The 22,309-nt window shown below is 38.6% G+C and overlaps 1 protein-coding gene across 18 annotated transcripts in view; it reads left to right on the forward strand.

Moving 5' to 3' along the window:
• The window catches only part of LARP1B (La ribonucleoprotein 1B), a 154,641-nt gene extending 134,576 nt beyond the window's left edge, over nt 1-20,065 (forward strand). For 10 of the 18 annotated variants that reach the window (XM_015450821.4, XM_045392866.2, XM_005555898.4 and 7 more), the window contains 5 exons: nt 7,285-7,469; nt 8,399-8,543; nt 14,611-14,720; nt 15,439-15,566; nt 18,044-20,065. In XM_015450821.4, coding sequence (XP_015306307.1) covers nt 7,285-7,469; nt 8,399-8,543; nt 14,611-14,720; nt 15,439-15,566; nt 18,044-18,241 — 766 coding nt within the window. In that variant the 3' untranslated portion in view covers nt 18,242-20,065. The remainder of the gene's footprint in view (nt 1-7,284; nt 7,470-8,398; nt 8,544-14,610; nt 14,721-15,438; nt 15,567-18,043) is intronic. The other 8 variants (XR_012435089.1, XM_065545460.2, XM_005555899.4 and 5 more) reach the window with 3 other exon arrangements.
• Nucleotides 20,066-22,309: the final 2,244 nt, after the last annotated feature.

Raw genomic sequence — 22,309 nt, forward strand, 5'->3', positions numbered from 1 at the left:
CGATACTAATTTTATCTTCGTTCTTTCCTTCTGATTGAGCAATTCTTTCTCTCTGCTTTCCTTTCTCTCTCATTGTTCCATCTTTTGAAAACTGTTTTCAAATTTCTATTTGTTAGTCCTCATTTTGATCTACCTCTTTGCTTCCTTCTGGCTCCCTGTGGTAAGTATGCCAGTAAGGTATATTTATTCATTGTGGAGAATTTATTTAATGATAGCTACCACTTTTATATGCTTTCAATAAATGGTTCCAGGCACTGTGCTCAACGTTTTACATGGATTATTTGTTTCTCTATGTTTTCTTTAGACAATAAGTTCTTTAATGTAAAGAACTTCTCAGTACCTGACATACTTTGCAGTCAATAAATAACTACATGAATGAAACTACGGATTCCATATAGAGACAGGGAAGTTTATAGCTGTAAATGCCTACATTTAAAAAAGAAAAAAGATCAGAAATCGGCCACCTAGCTTTATACTTTAAGGAACTAGAAAAAGAAGAGCAAACTAAACCCACAATAATAGAGAAAATCAAGGAAACTAAAAGTTGATTCTTTGAAAAGATCAACAAAACTGATGAAACTTTAGACTGATAAAGAAAAAGAGAAGATGCAAATAACTAAAATCAGGAAAAAAAACAAAACAAAACAAAACTGGGGACATTACTACTGGTTGACCTTACAGAGATAAAAAGGATAAGAGAATACTGTGGGCTGGGCATGGTGGCTCACGCCTGTAATCCCAGCACTTTGGGAGGCTGAGGCAGGCAGATTGCCTGAGGTCAGAAGTTCGACACCAGCTTGGCCAACATGGTGAAACCCTGTCTCTACTAAAAATACAAAAAAAACTAGCCGGGCGTGGGGGCTCATGCCTGTAATCCCAGCTCCTTGGGGGAAGTGGGGATGGAGGTGGGGAGGGTGGTGGTGTGCTGAAGCAGGAGAATTGCTTGAACCCAGGAGGTGGAGGTTGCAGTGAGCTGAGATCTCGCCACTGTACTCCAGCTTGGGCCACAGAGCGAGACTCCGTCTCAAAAAAAAAAAAAAAAAAAAAAAACAATTCTATGTCAACAAATTAGATAATCCAGAAGAAATTTGCAAATTCCTTAAAACCTACTTAAACTGATTCAAGAAGAAATAGAAAATCTCAACTGACCTATAACAAGCAAATAGATTGAATTAGTAACCAAAATCTTTCCAACACAGAAAAGTGCTAAATCAAATGGTTTCACCAGTGAGTTCTACCACATATTTAAAGAATTAGGCCAGGCGCAGTGGCTCACGCCTAGCACTTTGTGAGGCTGAGGCAGGTGGATCACAAGGTCAGGAGTTCGAGACCAGCTTGGCCAATATGGTGAAACACCTTCTCTACTAAAAACACAAAAATGAGCTGGGCATGGTGATGGGTGCCTGTTGTCCCAGCTGCTCAGGAGGCTGAGGCAGGAAAATCACTTGAGCCCGGGAAGCGGAGGTTACAGTGAGCCAAGATCGTGCCACTACACTTCAGCCTGGGCAACACAGTGAGAGTCTGTCAAAAAATAAAAAAAATGAAAAAGAAAAACAAAACAAAAAATTAACACCCAGCCTGGGCAACATGGTGAGACCAGGTCTCTACTAAAAATCCAAAAAATTAGCCAGGCATGGTGGTACGTGCCTGTAGTCTTAGCTATTTGGGAGGCTGAGGTGGGTGGATTGCTTGGGCCCAGGAAACTGAAGCTGTAGTGAGCCATGACCATACCACTGCACTCCAGCCTGGGTGACAGAGCAAGACCCTGTCTCAAAAAAATAAAAAAGAAAAACGAATTAACACCAATCCTTCTCAAATTCTTCCAAAAAAATTGAAGATGAAGGAATTTTTTTTTTTTTTTTTTTTTTTTGGAGATGGAGTCTCACTCTGTCTCCCAGGCTGGAGTGCAGTGGCACAATCTTGGCTTACTGCAACCTCTGCGTCCTGAATTCAAGCAGTTCTCATGCTTCAGCCTCCTGGGTAGCTGGGACTACAGGCACCTGCCACCATGCCCGGCTACTTGTTGTATTTTCAGTAGAGATGGAGTTTCCCCATGTTGACCAGGCTGATCTTGAACTCCCGACCTCATATCCACCCACCTCGCACTCCCAAAGTGGTGGGATTATAGGCGTGAGCAAAGGAACATTTTCTTATTCATTCTACAAAGCCAGCATTACCCTGATGCTGCAACCGGATAAAGATATCACAAGAAAATTACAGGTCAAAATCCCTTTTTAATATAGACGTGAAAGTCCTCAAGAATATATTAGCAAACCGAATCCAACAGCATAGTAAAAGGATTATTTATCATGGCCAGGTAGGATTTTCTTAGTAATGCAAGAGTGATTTGGCATAAAATCAATAAATGTAATACATGATATTAATAGAACTAAAGAAAAAAAATGCATGATCATCTCAATTGACACAGAAAAGGCATTTGACAAAATTCAATACCCTTTCATGATTGAAAACTCTCAGAAAGCTAACAGAAGGAAAATACCTCAACATGATAAAAAGTGCTTATGAGAAACCCATAGCTAACATCGTGGTCAGTGGTGAAAGACTGAAAATTTTCTCGCTAAGATCAGGAACAACACGAGGATGCCTGTGCTCTCCACTACTGTTCAATGTTGTACTGAAAGTTCTAGCAAGAGCTAGGTGACAAGAAAAAAACAACATTGTATTTGAAAGGAAGATGTAAAACTATATTTACAGATAACATGATTCTACATGTAGAAAATCCCAAAGAATCCACCAGGAAATTACTAAAGCTAATTAAATCAGCAAAGTTGCAAGATACAAAGTCAGCACACAAAAATAAGCAGTGTTTCTATATATCAGAAATGAATAGTCTGAAATGAAAACTAACAAAGCAATCCTATTCACATTAGCATCTAAAAGAATTAAATAGGCCTGGAGTCACAACATTTTGGGAAGCTAAGGTGGGTGGATGGCTTGAGCCCAAGAGTTCAAGACCAGCCTGGGCAACATGGTGAGACCACGTCGCTACAAAAAATACAAAAATTAGCTGGGAATGATGGTACGCGCCTGTGCCCCAGCTACTTGGGAGGCTGAGGTGGGAGGATCACTTGGGCCTGGAAGGTAGAGGTTGCAGTGAGCCGAGATCATGCCACTGCACTTCAGCAGCCTGGGTGACAGAGTGAGACCCTGCCTCAAAAAAAAAAAAAAAAAAAAAAAAGGATGAAATATTTAAGAATAAACCTAACCAAGGAATTGAAAGACTTGTACCCTGAAAACTCTAAGAAAAAAATAGAGTTTTTTTAGAGTCTAATTTTTTAGTGAAAAAATTGTGGGACACCTAGACAAATGGGAAGACAGCCCATGTTTATGGGGAAGAAGATTTAACATTGTTAAGACATCAATATTACCTGTCTTAGTCCTTCTTTATGTTGCTATAAAGGAATAGATGAAGCTGGGTAATTTATAAAGTAAGTAAGTTTATTTGGCTCATGGTTCTGCAGGCTGTGCAAGAAGCATGGTGCCAGCATCTACTTGGCTTCTGGTGAAGGCCTTTGGCTGCTTCCACTCATGGCAGAAAGTGAAGGGGACCTGCATGTGTGGAGAGCACATGGCAAGAGAGAGAAGGAGAAGGTCCTAGGCTCTTTGTTTCACAACCAGCTCTTGTGGGAACTAGTAGAGTAAGAACTCTTTCCCTCTTTCCCCAACAAGGGAGGACATTAATCTACTCATGAGGGATCTGCCGCCATGATCCAGTCACCTCTGATAAGGCCTCCACCTCCAACTTTGGAATCAAATTTTAACATGAGGTTTGTGGGGGACAAACATCCAAATATAGCACTACCCAAAATGAGTTATGTCTTCAGCACTAATTTCTGTCAATATTCCAACAGTCTTTTTTACAGAAATGGAAGAGCCACATCTCAAATTCGTATGTAATTGCAAGTAGCCCTGAATAGCCAAAACAATTTTTAAAAAGAAGAATAAAATTGGAAGGCTAACATCTCCTGACTTTGAAAGTTGCCACAAAACTGCAATAATTAAAATAGTATAAACTGGGCATGCTAACATGCACCTGTAGTCCCAGCTATTTGGGAAGCTGAGATAGGAGGATTGCATGAGCCCAGGAGTTTGAATCCAGCCTGGGCAACATAGTGAGACTTTCATCTCTAAAAAGAAACAAATGAAAACAAAGAAAACAATATAGTACTGGCATAAGAACAGACATATTGACCAATGGAATAGAATAGAGAGCCCAGAAATAAATTCTCACATATGTTACAATTTATTTCTGATAAAGGTGCCGAGACCATTTAATGGAACAAGGATCATCTTTTCAACTAACGGTGCTGGGAGAACTGGATATCCATATATAAAAGAATGAAAGTAGACCCTTAACATTTACCATATAAAAAAAATTAGACTTGGTGCAGTGGCTTATGCCTGTAATCCCAGCACTTTGGGCGGCAGAGACGGGTGGATCACCTGAGGTCAGGAGTTCAAGACCAGCCTGGCCAACATGGTGAAACCCCGTCTCTACTAAAAATACAACAATTAGCTGTGTGTAGTGGCATGCGCCTGTAATCCCAACCACTCAGGAGACTGAGGCAGGAGATTCACTTGGACCTGGGAGGTGGAGGTTGCAATGAGCCGAGATTGCACCACTGCTCTCCAGCCTGGGTGGCAGAGCGAGACTCCATCTCAAAAAAAAAAAAAAAAAATTAGCTCAACGTGGATTAAAAACCTAAAGAGATAAGACTCTTAAAAGAAAATGTAGGGGAAAACTTTCATGACATTGGATTTGGCCTCATTTTTTTTGAGACGGAGTCTTGCTCTGTCGCCCAGGCTGGAGTGCAGTGGCATGATCTCTGCTCACTGCAAGCTCCGCCTCCCAGGTTCACACCATTCTCCTGCCTCAGCCTCCCGAGTAGCTGGGACTACAGGTGCCTGCCACCACGCCCGGCTAATTTTTTGTATTTTTAGTATAGACGGGGTTTCACCGTGTTAACCAGGATGGTCTCGATCTCCTGACCTCATGATCCACCTGCCTCGGCCTCCCAAAGTGCTCGGATTACAAACGTGAGCCACCGTGCCGGCCTTGGCCTCATTGTTTATGGATATGACACCAAAATCATAGGCAACAGCAAAAAATAGACAAATGTACACGGCTACCTGCTAATGAAAAAAAATAGATAAAGGGACTTCATCAAAATGATGAAAAAAAATGAACATCTGTACATCAAAGGATACTATCAACAAGAAAGGCCACCCACTGAATGGGAGAAATTATTTGCAAATAATATATCTGATAAGGGACTTAAATCTAGAATATATAAAGAACTCTTACAATAACAACAACAAAACCCTTATTTTCTAAAATATGCAAAAGGCCAAACACATTGGCTCATATCTGTTATCCTAGCACTTTGGGAGGCCAAGGAAGGAGGATCGCTTGAGCACAGGAGTTTGAGACCAGACTGGGCAACATGGCAAAACCCTGTCGCTACAAAACAAAACATTAGCTTGGCATGGTGGCATACACCTGTGGTTCCAGCTACTCAGGAGGCTGAGATGGTAGGTCAGGAGGCTGAGATGGTAGGATTGCTTGAGCCCAGGAGTTCAAGGCTGCAGTCAAACATGTTCACCCCACTGCACTCCAACCTGGGTGACAGAGGGAGACCCTGTCTTTAAAAAAAAAGTGTGAAGGACTTCAGTAGACATTTTCCAAAGAAGGTATACAAATGGGCAGTAAGCCCATGGAAAGATGCTCAACATAGTCATTAGAGAAACATAAATTCAAAAAGCCAAAATGAAATACCACTTTATACCCACTAGGATGGTGTTATGAACTGAATTATGTCTCCTTCCTGCCTCCCAAAATTCCTGTGTTGAATTCCTAGCCCCTGATGTGACTGTTTTTGGAGATAGGACTTTTAAGGAGGTGATAAGGTTAAATGAGGTCATAAGGGTAGAGTCCTAATCTGATAGAAGTTGTCTTTATAAGGAGAGGAAGAGACACCAGAAATATCTCTCTTTGTGCCTGTACAGAAGACAAGCCATGTGAAGATACAGCGAGAAGATGGCTATCTGCAAGTCAGAAAGAGAGGCCTCATCAGAAACCAACCCTATTGTCATACTGACCTTAGATTTCTATCCCCTAGAACTGCAAAGAAATAAATTTCTATTGTTTAACCCACCAAGTCTGTGCTATCTTTTTATGGCAGCCTGAGTTAACTAATATAGATATGTATAATTTAAAAAACCTGAAAATAAATGTTTGTGAGGATGTGGAGAAATTAGAACCCACATGCATTGCTGGTGGGAATATAAAATGCCTCAGCTGCTGTAGAAAACAGTTTAGCATTTTCTCAAAATGTTAAAACATAGAATTACCATATGACCCAGCTATACCACTCTTAGTTATATGTCAAAAGTATTGAAAACACATATTGGATGTCCATGTTTGTAGCAGCATTATTCATGATAGCCAAAAAGTGGGAATCTCAACAAAAGACTGGATAAACAAGTATCCAACAACAAATAACTAGATAAATACATACAATGGAATATAAATATTTAGCCACAAAAAGGAATGAAATTTTGATTTATGATGCTGCAGACCACTTTGAGAACCAATGATTTAGATAAATGTTTTAGGAAGATAACTTTGGTGGCAGGATAGAGAAGGGACACTTGGAAAAACAGACTGGATAATTCAAGTGAAAGAAGAGGAAGGTCTAAATTTTAATTTAGGTCTAAATTTGAATTTGAGTGCAGATGAGAAGGAAAAGACAGATTTAGGAGATAGATCAAAAGTGGAATTGATTTAGAGAATTGCAGGTTCTGTCTTACTTTTGATGCCTTTAGAGAAAAAAGGAAATTGCAGGTATGTCTTCGACATAATGAAATTATTGCCCATCTTTGTGCCAGATTTTATCCCTAATCTCCATGTATTCAATTTACATCATTAATCTAAATTATTCAAGATAAGTTGAAAATTTCTACAGTACCATAATAATAATAATAAACTAAACTAAATTAATAATGATTTGGAGGAGGAATGAGCTATTCAGTTACCTGCTTCTACTTACTGTGTTAACTTGAGAGTTTATGACTATGCTTTTTATCAGCTTCTGAATTTACATAAACTGTATTGAACATAAATAGCACTATATGCAGATCTCTATGTCATTAATTTAGGAGAGTTTTAGAGACTACTGTCTTTTCCACTGCTTAGACCCCCAATAATGAAAAAAATAGTACAAATTGGTTCATATACTTGGTTCTTGATTTTTCATTTTGAAGGCTTTTTTCCACTTCCTCAAACAGCACTTCAAATGCTTCACCTTCAGAAGGCGCACCACTAGCAGGAAGTTATGGATGTACTCCTCATTCATTCCCAAAGTTCCAGCATCCTTCTCATGAACTTTTGAAGGAAAATGGCTTTACCCAACAAGTGTACCACAAATATCGTCGAAGATGCCTAAGTGGTAAGATGCTTGTCCTTTATCTATCTATTTAAGATATTTAAAATTAAAATATAATTTTAAAAAATTTAATATGTTGTCCTTTAATATCAAGTTAAGATATTCTTTTATTGTTAGACTATAAATAGTTTTACTTTCAGTAAATGTGTTTATATATATTCTTAATTTATGTACTTTATAACTTAGACACATTAGGAAATAAAAATTAACAAACTCGGCCGAGCATGGTAGTTCATGCCTGTAATCTCAGCACTTTGGGAGACCAAGGCAGGGAGATCACTTGAGGTCAGGAGTTTGAGACCGGCCTGGCCAACATAGTGAAACTCCTTCTCTACTAAAAATACAAAAGTTAGCCAGGTGTGATGGCAGGCGACTGTAATCCCAGCTACTCAGGAGGTTGAGGCAGGAGAATTGCTGAGACCTGGGAGGCAGAGGTTGCAGTGAACCGAAATCGTGCCATTGCACTCTAGCCTGGGTGACAGAGTGAGACTCCGTCTCAAAAAAAGAAAAAAAAATTTAATATACTCTTCTTGTTGCTATTGGCAGATATTTATAATTTAAGCAGTGAGTCAGAAAATTGATTTAACATTTGTCAGCTATTTCAGCAGTCCTCAATCCTTTTGGCATCAGCAACCTGTTTCATGGAAGACAATCTTTCCGTGGGGGATGGTTTTAGATAAAACTGTTCCACCTCAGATCATCAGGTATTAGATCCTCTTAAGGAGTGGCCAATCTAGATCCCTCACTTGTGCAGTTCACAATAGGGTACCAGTCTGTGGCTGGGGGATGGGAGATCCCCGCTCTATTTAGAAGAAAGCTAAATACACTTTGAGGATTATACTGTTGAGCTTTCTTCATTTTATATATAACATCTGCTCTCTTGTCTTTAAAAAGTATGTTTAATAAAATAATATATTTTTTAACTTTTTCAGAGAGAAAACGCTTGGGAATTGGTCAGTCCCAAGAAATGAATACCCTCTTTCGTTTCTGGTCCTTTTTCCTCAGAGATCACTTCAATAAAAAAATGTATGAGGAATTTAGACAACTTGCTTGGGAAGATGCAAAAGAAAATTACAGGTCAGATATTTTCTTTTACACTCTGAGGGAGTTTTAATTTTTTCTTTTTCTTTTTTTCTTTCCCCAGGTAGATCCAATAGAGGGAGTTTTTAGAAAATAATTTTAAAAACTAGTACTGAAGTAACCTGATTTTGAACTATGAAAGTAGCACAATATAACTAGAGGGAGGGCTGTATTAGTTTTCTATTTCTGCATTGCAAATTACCCCAAAACTCCATAGGTTAAAACAATAAACATTTGCTAGTTCACAGCTTCAAAGAGTTGAGACTCCAGGAACCGCTTAGCTGGGTGGTTCTGGCTCATGGTTTCTCATGAGCTTGCAGCCAAGATGTTGAAGGCAGCTGCAGTGTCTGAAGACTTGGCCTGGGCTGGAGGTTCTTTTTCAAGTTCATTCACATGGCTGTTGGCAGGAGGCTTCAGTTCCTTGCCACATTGACCTTCCCTAGGGCATTTTACAATATGGTTTTACCCTGAGTGAGTAGAGCTTCCAAAATGGAAGCCTCAGTATTTTATGGAAGTGGCATACCATTATTTCTGCCATGTTGTATTGTCGATACAGACCAGGCCTGGCACAGTATGGGAGAGTACTACACAAGGTTGTTAATACCAAGAGATGGGATCATTAGGAACCATCTTAGAGGCTGGCACAAGGGCTGAATGAAATTACAAAACTTTTCTCTCCCATGCTGCCACCATTACAGACTTCCCTTGCATGTACAGATACATACCCCAATTGATATATTCTTAGAGCCAACCCAGTTCTTAAGATTCTTTAAGAAAAAAAAAAGCAAGGCCTCTCACAATACGTCCCTTGACTCACCTTGTCTAATTTTTTCCCCACTAGTCCTCTAGTACTCTGGGCAACAGTGGTACTGATACATATTCTTCAAATGAACCAAGCTCTCTAGCCTCTGGACATCTGTGCATGTTCTTAACTTTGCTTCTACTTCTCTTCATCCTCACTGTGCTTTTCTAAATCCTATTCTTTTTATCCCAGCTTAGACCTTGCTTTCTTCAGAAATGTTCACGGAAAGTCTTGAGAGTGCCTGTAGGGCTGAGTGAGGGCAGACCAAGAGGGTAAGAAGGAACATGGCGTGGACTCAAGAAGGCTATTTATTCATGGGCAAAAGGAGAAAGGAACAAGACATGGAGAGAAGGGAAAAAGATGATTTTTCATTCAATCATATTTACCTAAATTTACCCTTCTTTAAGTTCTGAAAATGGATTCCTCTTATAAATCTCAAATAAGAATATATTGTTTATCAGATATTGTGATCTTTGAGAAGAATGCAAGGTGCTACAAATAAATTTTTCTGATTAAAAACACAAAAATTTCTTTGTATTGACTTATGTAAAAACAAAGCCCGTTTAATTTTTATCTGTTATCTATATCAGGAACAGCAGATCCATGGCATGTTTAGCTCTTTTTCCTCTATTACTGATATCTCTAATCAATCCCTGTTATGTTTTATGTTCTTTCTTACCACACTTTTCAGATTTATACTCTTCCTTATGACTTTAAATAGCTACTGCCAGTTTACCAGAGTTGACATAAAAGGCAAAATTTGCCATTCCTGATCTCATTGTTCTTTTTCAAACTGTGGTTTGCTACCTATTCGTCAATCATAAAATCAATCTAGTGGTTCTAACGTGCTTTAAAAAATGCAGTAGAAAATACCAGACTGCACTGAGCATAGTAATTCATACATACAAATTTAATTCATACCCACATACATACAAATTTAAGAACTGTTTTGTAAAACATACATATTTTTATGTACACACATATAGAGATGTACATGTTGATTTAGTTATAAGGTAAAATATTTTTTATAGTATTGGACCTAGTCAGAAAAGTTTGAAAGCCATTGTTTTAATTGATCTCAGCATATTTTGCTATTTATGCAATTTCTGTTTGTTCCTTAAGACTTTCTAATAACTTCTCTGATTCCATTTCCACCCAAGTCTAGGTTGGGAGTTCTTCTTCTGTGTTTCTATACACATAACTCTGCGTATGTTTCTAATACCTTTGTAACATAGTTTCCTACCTTTGGTTCTGTTTCTGCAGTATTTACCACTCGACTGTATTAGCTACTTCTTAGGAAGTAGTGGTTAAGCACCTGAAGTCCTTGAAATCAGGACTATGTTTGAGTCCCAGCCATTAATTTACAGGTGACAGATTGTAATCCCACCAGGCTTTATGTTCTTTATAAAAAGTAGGTTAAGCCAGGCATGGTGGCTCACACCTGTAATCCTTGCACTTTGGGAGGCCGAGGCAGGCAGATCACTGAGGCCAGGAGTTTGAGACTAGCCTGGCCAACATGGCAAAACCTCATCTCTTCTAAAAATAGAAAAATTAGATTGGCGTGGTGGCCTGCGCTTATAGCTACTTGGGAGGCTGAAACATGAGAACTGCTTGAGCCTGGGAGGAGGAGATTGCAGTGAGCGGAGGTTGCGCTACTGCACTTGAGTCTGGGTGACAGAGCAAGACCCTGTCTCAACAAAAAAAAAAGGTTAAATTATGATACATACTCTCTCACAGGGTTATTGTGAAGGTTACACTAGGCATTTAAAGGGCTTAACACATTAACTTATGTATAGTAAGTGCTTGATAGATGATTCCCTCCCTCCCTCTTTCCCTTCCTCCTCTCCTCTCCTCTCCTTTCCTTTCTTTCTTTCTCTTTCTCTCTTTCTTTCTCTCCTGTCTCCCTCCCTCCCTCTCTCTCTCTTTTCCTTTCTTTTCTTTTTTCTTTCTTTCTTTCCTTCTTTTCTTTCCTTTCCTTTCCTTTCCTTTCCTTTTCTTTTTTTGAGACAAAGTCGCACTGTTGCCTAGGCTGGAGTGCAGCGTCACCACCTCGGCTCACTGCAACCTCTTTTTTTTTTTTTTTTTTTTTTGAGACGGAGTCTCGCTCTGTAGCCCAGGCTGGAGTGCAGTGGCCGGATCTCAGCTCACTGCAAGCTCCGCCTCCCGGGTTCACGCCATTCTCCGGCCTCAGCCTCCCGAGTAGCTGGGACTACAGGCGCCCGCCACCTCGCCCGGCTATTTTTTTGTATTTCTTAGTAGAGACGGGGTTTCACCGTGTTAGCCAGGATGGTCTCGATCTCCTGAACTCGTGATCCGCCCGTCTCGGCCTCCCAAAGTGCTGGGATTACAGGCTTGAGCCACCGCGCCCGGCCTCACTGCAACCTCTGCCTCCTGGGTTCAGGCGATTCTTCTGACTCAGCCTCCCAAGTAGCTGGGATCACAGGTGCCCACCACCCCACCAGGCTAATGTTTGTATTTTCAGTAGAAATGGGGTTTTACCATATTGGCCAGGCTGGTCTTGAACACCTGACCTCAAGTGATCCACCCACCTCGGCCTCCCAAAGTGCTAGGATTACAGGCATGAGCCACGGTGGCTGGCCAGATGATTATTGTTATTAGGGAATTGTTACTAATTCTGTCCATTGGTTGAAAGTAGTAATAATGTGATTTCAGGAAGGAGGGGGAGAGCTAACATTTCTTACATGTCTTCAATGTGCTAGCTCTGGTCTAGAAGGTTTACAAATACCTATTTTTGAAAAATAGGATCTAATTGACTCAATTTTCAGTGATATAATTACAAGCCCATGATTCAAATAGAGTTCCTTCTGGTTCTAAGCCTCTAGGTCTTCCACTCCTCTGAGCTGTCTTGAAGTAAGTGGTAAATGAGTAAATGACAACTGAGAGCGCTAATCATTTGCCTCGGTCCTTCACTCCAGCAGTTATGCTGCATGTTTGGGTTGTGTTATTAATGTCATACTTTTGGTCTTTGGAATAGTTTGCTAAGAAATAAGAGTAAAAATCCAAATATTGCCTATTCAATATAAATGTTGTATTGAGTATTAATCCTTTATCAATAATCTAAGAATTTCTGTATTCCTCTGAAATATGATTTACTTGATAAAAACCAAAAACTTCTCCAGAAATAAAGAGAGATACCTAGGCTTCACCTCAAAGATTCTGATTTTGGGTACAAAAAATAAAAATGATTGGAAAGAATGAATAAGACCTACTCTTTGATAGCATAATAGGGTGACTATAGTCACTGGTAGCTTAATTGTGCATTTTAAAATGGCTGAAAGAAGCCGGGCATGGTGGCTCATGCTTGTAATCCCAGCACTTTGGGAGGCCGAGGTGGGTGGATCACGTGACATCAGGAGTTGAAGACCAGCCTGGCCAACATGGTGAAACCCTGTTTCTACTAAAAATCAAAAATTAGCTAGACATTGTGGCAGGCCCCTGTAATCCCAGCTACTCGGGAGGCTGAGGCAGGAGAATTGCTTGAACCCAGGAGGTGGAGGTTGCAGTGAGCCGAGACTGCACCACTGCACTCCAGCGTGAGCAACAAGAGCAAAACTCTGTCTCAAAAGAATAAATAAATAAATAAAATTTTAAAAATTAATAAATAAAGTGGCTTAAAGAGTGTAATTGAATTGTTTGTAACTCAAAGGATAAATACTTGAGGGGGTGGATACTCCATTCCCCATGACAGGCTTATCTCACATTGCATGCCTGTATCAAAACATGTCATGTGCCCCATACATATATGCACCCACTGTGTACCCACAAAAATTTTTAAAATTAAAGATCCTGATTCCATCGGTTTGGAGCAGAGCCTGGGCATCAGTATTTTTTAAAAGCTCCCCAGATGATCATAATATGTAGCTAAGACTGAGAACAACTGATGTTGGTATAGTATGATCCCGTAAGAGGAACATCAAAGCAAGTTTGTCATTGTGAACTGTGGCTCCTTTAGTCTTTGATCTCCTTAGACTTCAGTCATGCAAGCTCAACCAGTAGCATCACTTAAGGCTATGGGAGCCAAGGGCTCAGGTTAGTGTTTAAGTGTGTAGTTGGCAGTCCTGCATTTCTCTTGTTGGCTTGCCAGACCATCACTCTTCGTCTTGTAAATAAGCTGGTTACAAAAGAGACACACAATCACACACCCTGCTTCCTGTGACTGACAGCCTGTTAACATTATGTTAGCAGAATGGAGAGGTTGAAGCCTTTCTGCTGAGGTACCCAGAAAGACTTAGGATTCTAACTTAGGAGTGTTTTAATTGTGGTATCTTTTAGTGGAGTCAGCTAGACAAGGTCTTTTTGTTGCCATCTTACAGCATTGTTTCACTTCCATGGGTTCTGCTCATCACCTGTGGTTGAAGGTTGTAGTGATTTTAGCTCTATTAGCAATGTATCTACTATTAATTGTACTTTATAATGAAAGCAGGGAGGCTCTCTTAACCATTTAATTATGTTTGTACCATTATAGTTGAATGGGACAACCACCTAGGATCTAGGGAACAGCTCTATGGTCTTTATCTTCCTAGAGTAAAGCTTACATTCAAGAGTATTTATTTAATACTGTGTACAAACACACCATTATACATTTTGGTTTGGGGAAAATCTGACACATCCCCAATTTATCACTAAATCTTTTGGCCAGTTCTTCAGAAACACCAGGGAGAGATACTGTGTGCATCCAAAGAGGTCATACTGAACTGTCCAAGGGCTGCCTCTCATGCAGCAGGTTCTCTGTATACCTTCATGATGTGCTATGGCTGAGTCAACAAAAATAGCAAAGCCAGCTATGGATTACTAATTACCAGTTCAGTTAAAAATCTGCATACTGGCTGGGCGCAGTGACTCACACCTGTAATCCCAGCACTTTGGGAGGCTGAGGCGGATGGATCACCTGAGGTCAGGAGTTTCAGACCAGCCTGGCCAACATGGTAAAACCCCTTTTCTACTAAAAATACAAAAAATTAGCTGGGCACGGTGGTGGTCACCTGTAATCCCAGCTACTCAGGAGGCTGAGGCAGGAGAATAGCTTGAACCAGGGAGGCAGAGGTTGCAGTAAGCTGAGGTCGCACCATTGTACTCCAACCTGGACAGTAAGAGTGAGACTCAGTCTCAAAAAAATTTAAAAGTCTGAATGCTAAGATGTTATTTTTCATTTAGGATTACTTGTGCCATGTTTGCTTATATTGATGTTACTACTATAGAGAGATTGTATTTTATTATAAACCTTTTATTTTCTCTTTATAGGTATGGGTTAGAATGTCTGTTCAGGTTTTATAGTTATGGACTGGAAAAAAAATTCAGGCAAGAAATTTTTCAGGATTTCCAAGAAGAAACCAAAAAAGACTACGAATCTGGTAACAATAACATCAGAAAATTTATACTCTAATTGGAAATTGTAAACCTGAGTCTGTCAGTAAATAGGGAGGGAATTCATAGTTTTTTTCTTCAAGGCAAACCATTTAAGATCTTCATGCTATTATTATGTTTCTTGATGAAGGATGGGGCACCAGGTAGTAAGAAGGCCCTTCCTGGGAGGTGTTGGAAAGTAACTACTCTCAAGTCTTTCTTTTATGGAGGTATATTTTGTCATTATCCCTTTGACAAACATGGCTACTCACTGATGTTTCATTACATGAAAATTCTATGCAACATCGGCAGGTAAGCTTGGAAAGGCAGAAATAGCACAGTGGTTAAGAGTGCAGGCTCTGGGCCAGATTGCTAGGTCCAAATTCCCTTGCCACTATTTAGAATCTTTGTGACGGTGGGTAAATTGCCTATCCTTGCTATCCTCAGTTTTCTCATCTGTAACATATATGAGAACATCCATCTTTTGGGTTGTATATGGGTCAAATTAGTTTGATGCAAAATAAAGCACTTAATACTTGTTACATAGCAAATGCTCAATAAATATTAGCTGCCATTATTGCTTAATTCATTACATGTCTTATTCTCAAGATCTACAGTAAGCATATATTGGAAGATAAATTGTTTATTGCTGATAGGATTATATTTAATGTGAATCATTTTTAAAATTTTATATAATTTATAATGTATATTCTTCTTCGTTATTAGGTCAGCTGTATGGACTAGAAAAGTTTTGGGCTTATTTGAAATATTCACAATCTACGACACAGTCTATTGACCCCAAACTTCAGGAATACCTCTGTAGTTTTAAGAGGTTAGAAGACTTCCGTGTTGATGTAAGTTTTAAGTCGTTTCCTCTATTCTTTTTATTCTCCATATATTTCAATCTCTTCTCAGTGACTTTTTAAGCTTTACTTTTGTAATTTTTATTTTTTAACTTTTTAGTTTCAAAATTAAACTTTGAAATAGATACAAAAATAGTTCAGAGAATTCCCATATACTCTGTTCACTCAGATTTCCCAAATGTTAACATCTTGCATAACCACAGTGCAATTGTTAATTCAATTTAATTTTCATATGCTTCTATAATTAAACATTTTCTAGATGTATTAATTTTTATCTGATATGCTAATTTGTCACTAGCAATGTGAAAACTTTTCACTTTTTAATGATCTTTTATCCGTATACTTTCTGTAACATGTGCTGATATGGATTTAGGGTACCTGCATAATAAAATTAAGGAGAGAATGTTGTGTGCATGTGTGCAAGCACAAGAGTGGTGTCTTTTAGTTGAGTCAGCTAGACAAGGTCCTTTTGCTGCCATCTTATGACGATGTCCACTCTCATGGGTTCTTCTCATCACCTTTGGTTGAAGGTTGAACTTATATAGGCTTTATCAATTCGATTTCAAAAGGAAAAGAGAAGCATTAAAAAATGTCAAGAATCTAAGAAGATAAAGGAAAAGGAGGAAGAAGATAAATAAAAAATTAAGGAGAAAGGCTGGGCATGGTAACTCACACCTGTAATTCCAGCACTTTGGGAGGCTGAGGCGGGTGGATCACCTGATGCCAGTAGTTCAAGACCAGCCTGGTCAACATGGCAAAACCCTGTCTCTACTAAAAATACAAAAATTAACTGGGTGTGATGGTGCACGTGTGTAATCCCTGCTACTCGGGAGGCTGAGGCACAGGAATTGCTTGAACCTGGGAGGCGGAGGTTGCAGTGAGCCGAGATTGTGCCACTGCACTCCAACCTAGTCAACAGAATGAGACTCTGTCTAAAAAAAAAAAAAAGAGGAAGAAGAAAAATTTTAAATTTAGAAAAGAAGTCAAAGGAAGGCTAGGTTCATCATCTCTGCTTTGTGTTGTAATTTGTCTTGCAGTTTTGTGTAAATGGACTTGATGACCCAGGGATAGGGTTAATAAAAGTGCCTGTCTCTTGAATTAAGAGCTATTTTTCTAGAGTGGTCTAACCAGTTCTATCACAAAGACATCCTTGCTCTATATTTGAGACTCTTGTCCCATCTGAACATAAGCCAAGAATTCAGGCCTCCTCCTTTAAGTACAACAGAGGATTGGATAAGGAGGTTAGTATCTTAATTTATCTCCACATAAAAATACTATTTCATTGGTGTCCAGTTCTGGGCTCCCAAATCTTGGTAACTGGAAAGGCCTAAAAAACTGACTTTTTTTGAATGCAGGATCCCTTTTCACTGGGTACTTAAACGTTTGAAGATGTTTAAATTTGGTACCATCAATAATACTCTCCCATCTCCTTATCATAGGAATTCTAGATAAACCTTCAAACTTGCTAACGATAATTTAACTTGGCATCTTTTTTATTCCTCTACTGCCTTCATTTATCTGTTAAACATTTTCACTTAAGCAAGCCTGGAATAGGAGTTTAGGATTGAGAAAGAGACTGGAGATACAAATCTTTTACAGCTGACGAAATTGAATAAAGAAGGCAAATTGCCTCGCTGAAACATTTTCTTGGAGGCAAGGAACCCAGCCTTATACTTGTGCCCTATCAGATAGCTCAAGCCTAAAACATGAGAGAAGCTTAATAAACACATGTTGAGGCCGGGCATGGTGGCTCACGCCTGTAATCCCAGCACTTTGGGAGGCCGAGGCGGGTGGATCACCTGAGCTCAGGAGTTTGAGATCACCCAGGGCAACATGGTAAAACCCCGTCTCTACTAAAAATAGAAAAAAATTAACCGGGTGTGGTGGCGAGCGCCTCTAGTCCCAGCTACCTGGGAGGCTGAGGCAGGAGAATCGCTTGAGCCCCAAAGGCGAAGGTTGCAGTGAGCTGAGATCACGCCACTGCACATCAGCTTAGGCTACAGAGTGAGACTCCGTCTCAAAAAAAAAAAAAAAAAAAAAAAAAAAGACACAAAACAAACAAACAAAAAAACACTCGGGCTACAGAGTGAGACTAGGTCTCAAAAAACAAAACAAAAACCAAAACCACAAACATATGTTGAGTAAAAGAATGAGCAAATACTAGTAGGCTGATTTAGTTAGGAAGGAAATTTAAGTTTAGTATCTTAAGTTGCTGTTAAGTTTTTGTTATACTAATAAAATCTGTGAGGCGGGTGCACGGTGTGAACCCGGGAGGCGGAGGTTGCAGTGAGCGGAGATCGCGCCACTGCACTCCAGCCTGGGCGACAGAGCGAGACTCCGTCAAAAAAAAAAAAATCTACTGAAGTGTCCATTTAACTTACTTTTTTTGGGGGAAAAGTGTAGCCTTAGGTTCTGAAGGGAGGAAAAACAGTAAAATTGTCAACGGTGTTGTCTTTTATCATTTGCAGCCCCCTATTAGTGAGGAATTTGGAAGAAAAAGACATTCATCTACTTCTGGTGAGGAGAGTAATCGTCATAGACTTCCACCTAATTCCTCTACAAAGCCACCAAATGCTGCTAAACCTACATCTACCAGTCAGCTTCAGGTCCCAATAAACGATCCCAGAAGGAATACTTCACCGGAGTCCAGTGACAATTCACATTAAACAGTGCTGCCTGTGGCCTGTGGTCTCAAGAAATGGTGAAATGCCTGAGAAATAGACTCTTACGGAAGTTCTTTGTCCTTGAAGTCAACGTTTACATCAGTATTTATTTAGGGAAAATCTTCTGATGTTTAATTGTGATAATCAGAAAGAAGAAAAAGAAAGAAAAGTGGTAGCATTTTTTCTAACAAGATAAATTCTAAAAATGTTTTCCCTGATTTCACAAACAAGGATAGTCTTGGTGACCTTTTACAGAGATCCTCTAGTAATGTATTTTGATCTCAGATTTCTTTTTCAAAGCCATGGTTTTACAAAAACAGCATTCCTTAAATATATTTAAAAAACAATACAAGGAATGCCTAACATTTCAGCTCATACTTCTTAAAGAAGATATAGTATGTTGTATTCTTCTATTCTATAGAGCTTTCTAAAGAATCCACAATCCAATTACCCCACTGTCAATTCATATTTGAACTTACCAAAAACAAAGGAGGATTACGTATATACTTTTTAAATTCAAAAAAGAATATGAAATTATACATTTAGTATTTCTTTGAGACATATAGTTTAAAGAAAACTTTTTTTTTAAACAAAAGTAGGAATATATAGCAAGATTATAGTTACAGTGAGTATATGCACTTTTGATGCTAGGTTTTGCTTTTCTCCCCCCAGTCATATCTCATGATTTCCACAGTTGTTGTATTGGTGTGGAGTTTTGTGAATTGGCATAAGCGGATTACATATTAGAGGTTTATTTTTATGATTCTATATAAACGTGCACAAGTAATTTAAAACCTACATTGGGGTTGGTTGGAATATTGTCCTGAAATAATTAAATCTTGCACTGTTTTGAATGCATCTGCTATTTACACATCTGCAAGTGGGTAGGTCATAAGGAGTCAGATTATCTTTAATTTAAAATGAATACTTAGTTTTACCTTTTTATTTTTTGTTTAATTTTGTTTTGTCTTTATAAATGTTTTCAAGAGTTATAGCAAATTGATTTCTAATTTTTGTTGCTATTACAACTGATGTAAATGATAGTTTCAGTTTTTGTGAGATTAAAAAAATAAAGCACTTATTCTGAATTTTTTGAATTTTGAATTATTTTTATTTAGAATATAGTTGAAAAGCTGTAATATTCAGTTTTGCTGGTAAAAGACCATTAATTTTTGTGAATGAAGTTTCAATTATAAACTTACATCCACTTTTATTGAGCACTACTTAATTTACAGATATTTTGTTGTACTGGCAAAAGCAAGTGGTTTCATTATGCTAGATTAATTTGTATTTTCTTTTTGAGCAGATTGGATGTCTTGTTCTTATAAATTATAATATTGAAATGCGTATAATCTTTGGATGGATGGGCTGTTAATTTGTAAATAGGTTTTCAGTAAGTTATTTCTCATAAGTAATAATTGGCAATTTTATAATATTTACTGTTTGGAGGGTCATTTTGATGCTTTAAATTGCTGAAATACTCAAATTTGAATATTCAGAAAATAAATTTATTTAGATATATTGTAAAGAGACTGCAAAACAAGCAATGGGTTAGAATAATAGATCTTCAAGTCTTTTCTTAAATGGGATATGTAGTTCCAGCTTTTCAGTGAGAAATTTCCAAACCATGCTTATTAGCTTTAAATGGTCTCTTGAAATGATCTATAAATTTTTCTCAGTGTCCTTTTTGTGTTGAACACACACATCTGAAACCTGTATTTAACCAGATATTTCTACTCAACTGAATATACAAGTGTAAATTTGATTGGAAAATTTGTATATTATAAATGAAAATATAATAATCAAGAGTTTTGTGGTTTGTTTTAATTAGTAGTTTTATCATATTTTTATTATAAAAGTAATACATGTACGTTGGGAAATTTAGAAAAGCACAAAGAAGAAAATAAAGTACTTGTTATAAAAAGAAGAAAAACCAAAATTGGTATCAGGCTATATATAATGTTATAACCTGCTTTTTTCACTTAATGGAGTTGAACGTTTTCTGATGTCATTAATATTTCTCATTACTTTTTTTTTTTTTTATTGTAGAGATGGGGTTTCACCATGTTGACCAGGCTGATCTTGAACTCCTGGTCTCAGGTGATCCACCTTCCTCGGCCTCCTAAAGTGCTTGAATTACAGGCATGAGCCACTGTGCCTGGCCAGTGATGTCATTAATATTTCTATGTCATGACTTTTACTAGTTACATAGTATTCCAGCATGTGAATATACCAGAGTTTACTTAGCTAACTGCTGACTGTTGAACTTTGACTGTGGCTAGGTTTTGGCTGTTACAAACAACAATTAATAGGCCGGGCATGGTGGCTCACGCCTGTAATCCCAGCACTTTGGGAGACTGAGGCGGGTGGATCACTTGAGGTCAGGAGTGTGAGACCAGCCTGGCCAACATGATGAAACCCCATCTCTACTAAAAATACAAAAAACTAGCCCGGCGTGGTGGCGCATGTCTGTAATAGCAGCTATTCGGGAGGCTGAGACAGGAGAATCACTGGAACCCAAGAGGCAGAGGTTGCAGTGAACCGAGTCCACACCATTATTACACTCCAGCCTGGGCAACAGAGTGAGACTTCATCTCAAAAAAAACAAAATAAAAGTAAAAGAAAAACAAACAACAATGAATAGTATCCTTACAGATAAATCTTTGTGTATAAAAGAGTTACTGTCAAGAACTCCTAGAAGTTGGAATTCTAAGTAAAAACATGTCTCCATTTAAGACCCTCTAGGAAAGCTGCACAGTTTACGCTTTCATCAATGACATCTGCTTCCCTACATCCTTATCAACACCAATTATGATAAATCTTTCTCTTTAGACTGATAAGCAAAAAGTCATTTAAATCTCTCTCTCTCTTTTTTTTTTTGAGACGGAGCTTTGCTCTTGTTGCCCGGGCTGGAGTGCAATGACGCGATCTTGGCTCACTGCAACTTCTGCCTTCCAGATCCAAACGATTCTCCTGCCTCAGCCTCCCGAGTAGCTGCATGGAATGCACCACTATGCCCAGCTAATTTTGTGTTTTTAGTAGAGACGGGGTTTCACCATGTTGGCTAGGCTGGTCTCGAACTCCTGACCTCAGGTGATTCACCTTGTCTTCCCAAAGTGCTGGGATTACAGGCGTGAGCCACTGCGCCTGGCCACTAAATCTCATTATTAATGTCACCATTTTAATCAGGTCACTAATAAGTGATAATTTTTATTGCTTATTAACCATATTGTTTGTAGATTGCTTGAAAATACCCCTTATGTTTTCCTTTTGGAGTGATTATCTCTTTCTGATAAATTTATGGAGCATTATTACTTACCAAGAATATTAACCCTTTGCTTTCTAATTTTACTTATGTATGTTTGACATGGCATGTACTTTTTTGGGTAAAATTTTTAAAAACTATACCCCTTAAAGAAATTCTGAATGTAAAGCTCAAGCAAATAAAAGCACTACTATTTAATGAAAAGACAATCATTGGCTATAAATCTAAATGGTCCTACCCAAAATTTATGAAAGTCCCTATAGAACTTAGAGCTTCCTTTTTTATGATTTTGCACAATTTTCAATGTCATAAAAAAGGCAATGCTAAAAATGTTATTCAAACTCCTTGTCCTCCTTTTAAGAGACTAGTTGAAGCTGTCTTTGACATTCTCTACACTAAAGGAATTAGGAAGAGAGTTATGTTTTTAAAGTGGTATTATTTTAGTTTTAAAATACATATATTTTTTGTTTTTATTTTTTTGAGACGGAGTTTTGCTCTTGTCGCCCAGGCTGGAGTGCAATGGCACGATCTTGGCTCACTGTAACCTCTGTCTCCCAGGTTCAAGCGATTATCCTGCCTCAGCCTCCTGAGTAGCTGGGATTACAGGCATGTGCCACCATGCCTGGCTAATTTCGTATTTTTAATAGAGATGGGGTTTCTCCATGTTGGTCAGGGTGGTCTCAAACTCCCGACCCCAGGTGATCCACCCACCTCGGCCTCCCAAAGTGCTGGGATTACAGGCGTGAGCCACTGTGCCTGGCTAGATTTTATTTTTTAAACTTACGTTAGTTTGGAACTCCACTCTG

This window comes from Macaca fascicularis, chromosome 5, assembly GCF_037993035.2.
Source record: "Macaca fascicularis isolate 582-1 chromosome 5, T2T-MFA8v1.1".
NCBI classification, from domain to species: Eukaryota; Metazoa; Chordata; class Mammalia; order Primates; family Cercopithecidae; genus Macaca; species Macaca fascicularis.